Below are 6,751 nucleotides of genomic sequence, written 5' to 3'. Positions count from 1 at the left end.
GTTAATACAATGTAGCTTACTTGGTGCTTCAAAACAGGTAGTATTTTTACATACAGTACCCTCTAAAAGTATGAGAACAAAGATCAAAAGCTGAATGAAAAAAGTACAGACAATCACATTTTATTTCAGGACATTTACATTACATTACATTACATTATTGGCATTTGGCAGACGCTCTTATCCAGAGCGACGTACAACAAAGTGCATACCCATAACCAGGGATAAGTGCGCTGAAAGACCCTAGAGGGACATTTATATGCATATTTATTTTACCATTTCACAGAAATTGAGTCCCCCATTTTTAGCTGTGCAAAAGTAAGTAAACAGATTAACTTAAAAGTAAATCAAAGCGGTAAAGTCTAATATTTGGTTGCGTAGCCCTTAGATGCAATTAACTGCATCAAGTCTACAACCCATTGATTTCACCAATCATTTGCCATCTTCTTTAGAAATGCCTTTCCAGGCCCTCACTGTAGCCACTTTCAGTTGATCATTGCTTTGGTGGCTTTCTGTCACCAGTCTCCACTTCAGCAGGCGAAATGCATGCTTGGTTGGATTTAAACCAGGTGGCTGACTTGGCCAGTCCAAGAAGGTTTGCATTTTGCAATGTAGCCGCAATAATTCTGCTCTTGAAGTCTTCTGTGTTTGGTGGTTTGAGATATTTTCATCCCTGCGCTTTGGTGATTTTTAGTGATGTCACTGACTGTTGTTTAAGGGTTTCTTCACAGTTTAGGATTTGTCTGTCATCAACTGCATTTTATTCCTTAGCTGACCTGTATGGGGTATTTATTTATTATAGTGTATGGAGTCTCCAGTGATTTTCTTTTTCACTTCTGACTTCCGAATCTGATGTACTTCACATACCAAATCTCTGTGCTATCCATGTTAATTCATTATTCTGTCCAGCACCTACAGATGTTCTCAACTTGCAGATGTTTTCCAGCCATAGTTAGTCCTCTGGTCTTTGTGATGGTTTACACCTCTGACTCAAAATACAATGTCAAGAGATGAAGATGAAGACAAGACACACACTACTCTTTTATGTGTGAACAATCCAAGTAAAATAAAACATAAGCAACAGTTAATACGTCAGTCCTCCGTTAACTTACTTTTGCACTGCTGAAAATTGAGATACTCAACGCAAAACAGCTCATGAACAATTCTCCAGCAATTTCCTACTACTATGCCAGTAACTCCACCAAATCATGATTGACAAGAGAGAAACCATGACGTCCTTCATAGGAAAGCCAGTTCGAGAACACGCACAACAAGAGCGAACGCGCATCAAATTAAGCAGGAAGAGTTAGTTGACCGCGCAGGATCTCAAAATATTTTCCCAGCCTTTGGCATCGCCAACTTGTTGTTTTTATGAAATCCCGCCCTTTATATCCAGCCCCTTTAGAAGGCCCCGCCAATCAAACAGCAATGTCGAGGACGAGCGTTCGTTTGTAAGTCGTCCTTTGGTAGGCGGAGTTCTGTCCTCCATTTCCATTCGATGAAGCGCGTGCGTAAGGAAGGAGAGCGCGTGAGTGAGTGAGCTCGAGCGCTGTGGTGGCTGTAGGTGCGTGGATGTGTGTTGAGTCCCATTCCTAGGTAGCTATATATTGTGTAGAAGAGCGCGAGACACGCTTTCGCATATCTCTAACGGAGGTAGAAACACGTTTCTCTTCCTCGGGAAGACATCGATACCAAACGAGAAATTATCAATAGCTGTTTATCCACAGCCAGCGAAAAACATGTCGGCCTCGGCGGCGAAAGTGAGTAAAAAGGAACTGAACTCAAACCATGACGGAGCGGACGAGACCTCTGGTAAGGAATGGCGGCCTCCAGAGCACCGCCATTTTCACTTTTTCTTTTCAGTTTTATCCGGGTGTGCATTTTATTACCTAGCTTGCTGATTTATTGTGTTCTAGCTAACGGAATAGCTGTCGGTGGCTGGGTGTATGGGTGTAGCTGTGACCGTCGCAAACGTGTTTGATAGCGTGCTCTAAGTGCAGACCGGTGACGGAGGCCATGTTTCCTTGCACAAGATTCATTGTGTGTCAAATGGAGCTAGTTGACTGTTATCGCTGTAGTTTTCGGAGATGCTCGCGGTCTTTAAATGCATACTGAAAGTTGGAAACGGTGCTTTTATATTCACGCACACTTCTTTGCCGGGCTCGGAGAACGGCTGGTAACATTTCTTGTGTGGTTTGTTGTTGAATGAATCTACGGCCTAGCTAAGTAGCTAGCATCCGCTAGCACTGCTCATTGTTGTTGTGTGGCTCCGCCATGATGCACTTGTGCAGTTTGAAGGATAAAACTAACGTCGTTAGGTAAGTTGATTGTAAATGATGAAATCATAACTTTACTTTATGAATTTGTTCTTTTGACGGGTAATATAATTTATTTGCCTAGCTGATAATTAACAGGCGCCAGATTGTGTATCTAGCCAACCCTGTTGGAGGGGAAGACTAGGACAACCAATGTGCGGCCTCCCATTCAAACCACGCGGCCTTCGGCAACGGCAGGAAGCTGCAGTCTCAGAGCAGCTAGCTAAAGATATGTTGGCGAGCTAGCTAACATTAGCGATATGGATGCTCTTATTAATGTTTACAACGTTTGTCGAACTTGCGTTGGCGCCCATCAATCAATTTACATTTAAATTAAAATCTTCTCGCCACTGGTGGCCATTTGACTAATGGATTGCTAATCAACATAATTGTGATCATTTCATAACTAGGTTGAGTAGTGTTTCTCGTTAATTGTAATTCAAAACGGGTAATTGGCTTATTCTTCCATTTGATTTGATATCTGCACTTGGGTAGTTTGTTTTCCAATACATTTAACGATATACTTAACATTTCTCTTTCAATTTTAGAAAAAGAGCAACAGGAAGCCATTGAACACATTGATGAAGTACAGAATGAAATTGACAGGTAACTTAATTCCGTTATGCATACTTTCTGGATTACCATGTGTAATGTCAAAGTGCTGAAATGAACATTTATTTGTAACGTTAAAATGTATTCCATTTCAGATTGAATGAACAGGCCAGTGAGGAAATTTTAAAAGTAGAACAGAAATACAATAAACTACGCCAGCCATTCTTCCAGAAGAGATCAGAACTGATCGCCAAAATCCCCAACTTCTGGGTCACAACATTCGTCAACCATCCACAAGGTGAGTACATGCACATATAGAATATTTGTGTTCACTGCTGCGTGTTGTATCAATATAATGCATATTACAAATTAGTTGGTGAAATATGTAGAAGGAATCTTAATCTCTTAATAATGGCCATGAGGTAATTGATGCAATTGACACATTAACTGTTAATCTGAAAGTGAACTGAACTGAAACTGCTGTGAGTGCTGGTTGAGATTTCACTCCCTTCTTCCCTGAAGTCTCTGCTCTCCTTTGGGAAGAGGATGAGGAAGCACTTCACTATTTGACCAGGGTGGAGGTGACAGAGTTTGAAGACATCAAGTCAGGTTACAGAATAGATTTTGTAAGTACTTATTGTAGCATTCAAAGTTTCATCGGTCAAATCGCCCACTTGATGACTGTTGTAATTTACTTCTCTTGTGTGGTTTCTTGTTTTCAGTACTTTGACGAAAACCCATACTTTGAGAACAAAGTTCTTTCCAAAGAGTTTCATCTCAATGAGAGTGGAGATCCATCCTCAAAATCAACAGAGATCAAATGGAAAACAGGAAAGGTATGTTGGTGTATGTGTTACTAGTTTCCCGTCTTATGTAACAAGCAAGAGGTGGAAGTTGTGCAAATATGTTAATGAAATGTGACGTGCGCTCTTTCCAGTGGTGCTAACATAATTTGCATGTATTTTAATGTTAAATATTTATTTTTGCAAATGTGTGTAGATGGCACTTTCACTCTACCCATTTTGCTGATATGGAAATGTAAAATACAACTGTTGTAGACTTCCAAGAACCTAACGGCCAATTTTTGGTGAAGCATGTCCTGATTGAAGGTAGGGTTTGTTAACCTGGTGCGTTTTATATCGTGTCCCTCCCCAGGACTTGACGAAGCGCTCCGGCCAGACGCAGAATAAAGCGGGCAAGAAGCGCCAGCATGAAGAGCCAGAGAGTTTCTTCACCTGGTTCACAGATCACTCTGATGCTGGGGCTGACGAGCTAGGGGAGGTCATCAAGGATGACATTTGGCCCAATCCCTTACAGTACTACCTGGTGCGTCATGTCCAAACGCTGAAACGTTTATATTTTTAATGATGTACACCTTCTACATAGAAAGACTAATTTAGTCTTGAAGGGTAATGAGTTAATTTTTTTTATGTCCAGGGTGTGGGTTGCTTTGTGAAAGAGGGCAATGTGCACTGTTCTAAAGGCTGCCTTTGGGTTTGCGCTTGGTTTCTGTGTAGGTCCCTGACATGGATGACGAAGAAGGGGAGGGTGAGGATGATGATGACGATGAAGAGGAGGAAGAAGGCTTGGAGGACATAGATGAGGAAGGAGATGAAGACGATGGAGAGGAAGACGAAGAGGACGAGGATGGCGAGGAAGGAGAGGTAAATCACTGAACTGAATTTTTGACACTGAACCTTTGATGGAACACTCCGGAATATTAAGGGTTCTTCTTACTGTTTCTAGGATGACGATGGAGATGACGACTAAGCCGGATAAGGGACATGTTCCACCCACATCCTTTCCCATTGTCTCCAACTGATTACCCACAAGTCCTTGGGAGCAAGATGCTTTTTTTTTTTTCCCCCTCGACTTCTTGTTCTGAAGCACCTCTCCTGTCCGTGCCATGTCTAATACGAGTTTTATGCCCCTGGACAGACCTGCATCAGAAAACCAGTGGCAAAATTTCTTGCTGACGTCCCATGTCCAATTCCCACGTACATCTGAGAACTTTGGGGGGAGGGGGGGGGAGGGGGAGTAAATAAAATTGAATAGAATCAGCACGCCATCTTAAGTAGACTAAAGTACAATAGAAATTTATATTATATATATAAATTTTCTTCCTCTTAAAAGTTGTAAAATAAGTGAACAAAAGCCATGGTGCAATGACCTGCTAGCTCTAGCATCCCCTCACTGTCTTTATAATTTTGTTCAATACACAGTAGGCCCCTAGAGCTGACATTGTTCTCAATGTGGTTAAATGGACAGATAGAAATTACCAGCTTGTTCCTATCGCCTCTTATAACAATGTTTGGGTTAGGGGTGGGGAGGGGGGTCAGTATTAGGGTAGGGCTGGGGTTATTGTAGATGTCTGAGTTAAGGGAAGGGGGGCGGGGGCAGATGCGTATTTTTGACACATCAACATTAGGGTTTTTGATTTTCATTGTATTGTTTTACAGGCATCCATGAGGTTTGAAATGACATTTTTAATAAAAAGAAAATACAAAAAATGTTACTCTTGTAATTTTGAGCCCTGATGCTTCATGAAACAAAAAAAAAAAAAAATCACCTGTAGAATCTGTCGTGGACTCTACATCTAATAATTTTCTTTTTTCCACTGAAAAGACAGTTTTAAACTGAGTGTACAAGTTGCTTTGTTACAATAAAACTAAATGTGTACACAAACCGTGTACCGTCTCTTAACTGTCACGAGCGACAGAAAATAAAGCCAGCAGGATTCGACAAAGTTGCAGTGTAAGTAGCGTAAAAAGTACCACTGAATACACCATCCCTCCTCAAAACTAATTTCATCTGATTACCGTTGCACCTTTAATATTAATATGGCAGCCGTGCTCCAGCAATATGGAAAATGATTATTCTAATTTTATTATTGGAGGTTAATTGTAGATTTGGCAGTTACTGTAAAGGTTAATTATTCACTTGGTCCCAAAGGTGCTATTCATTTGTAAACATTTCTGTGAATTGCTCTTAAACGGTGGAATCAAACATTACTGTAAGGGTTCAACTGAAACCAAGAATGTCCGTATTAAATTACGTTTTGGATAAGTGCTACCTAAATGTAATGACATGCTTAAACATGAAATGTACAAAATTAACAATTTGGACATTGCTGATACTTTTTAATGCTCGGTCCCTGATACTGCAAAGATGCGTATAACGAACAGGAAAGATCAAACAGTAGTCCTTAGCCCGTGGCATGAAGTACACCCAAGGCAGTAGTTTAAAGTGATGCTAGCTCCTGAATGATTTTGGAATGAGAAGCGTGGCCGCAAAGTTCTCCTGCAGCAGCTTGTCAACGATCAGGGCCACAAACGTCTGCTCCGACTCTTCAAATATCGCATCAGTTACTACATCCGGCCATTCACTGGGCTGAAAAGCCCAACCTGGAAAAGTAAATACAATGATAAATGTTAAGGCTAATTTACTGCCAAAGTAAATCTACTTTGTTTAAATAAATAGTGTGAATAAACGAATTCACAATGTACGAAGCCTTTTCATTGCATGTAACCATTTCGATGCACTATCTGACACTATCAACGTGTAGAAACACAAAGAAACACAAGAGGGTATAATGTTCTTCTATTGCAATATTTGTAACATGCCGGTTAAGATAATTTTTTACGATTAAAGTTAAAATTTGGTTGCTTATAAACATGATCTGTTACTCACCAAGGTGTGCACTACAGCGAGGGCAAGTGGCAACTGTCCAGGAATATCCCGGGTACCAGGTGAAACGTTTGTCCGCTGGCCAGTGTTTGAACACGTCCGCTCTTCTAAATGTGACTACTTCAAACTGAAATCCATTGGGATTTTCAAACAGCTGGATAGTGGCCCTCTGATCTCCGATCATGGTATTATTACGATGC

The 6,751-nt window shown here is 40.9% G+C and overlaps 1 protein-coding gene across 1 annotated transcript; it reads left to right on the top strand.

The window, feature by feature from the left end:
- The first annotated feature begins 1,465 nt into the window (after window positions 1-1,465).
- Window positions 1,466-5,549, top strand: seta (SET nuclear proto-oncogene a). Its single transcript, XM_061261495.1, has 8 exons — window positions 1,466-1,809; window positions 2,861-2,918; window positions 3,020-3,162; window positions 3,387-3,490; window positions 3,587-3,700; window positions 4,020-4,190; window positions 4,382-4,528; window positions 4,611-5,549. The coding sequence occupies exons 1-8, from the start codon at window positions 1,737-1,739 to the stop codon at window positions 4,632-4,634; spliced, it is 834 nt and encodes a 277-aa protein (XP_061117479.1). The 5' UTR covers window positions 1,466-1,736; the 3' UTR covers window positions 4,635-5,549.
- Window positions 5,550-6,751: the final 1,202 nt, after the last annotated feature.

The sequence above is a fragment of the Conger conger genome, chromosome 11 (genome assembly GCF_963514075.1).
Source record: "Conger conger chromosome 11, fConCon1.1, whole genome shotgun sequence".
NCBI lineage: Eukaryota > Metazoa > Chordata > Actinopteri > Anguilliformes > Congridae > Conger > Conger conger.
Note: the sequence above shows the minus strand (reverse complement) of the source record. Positions and strands in the feature narration are given on the sequence as shown.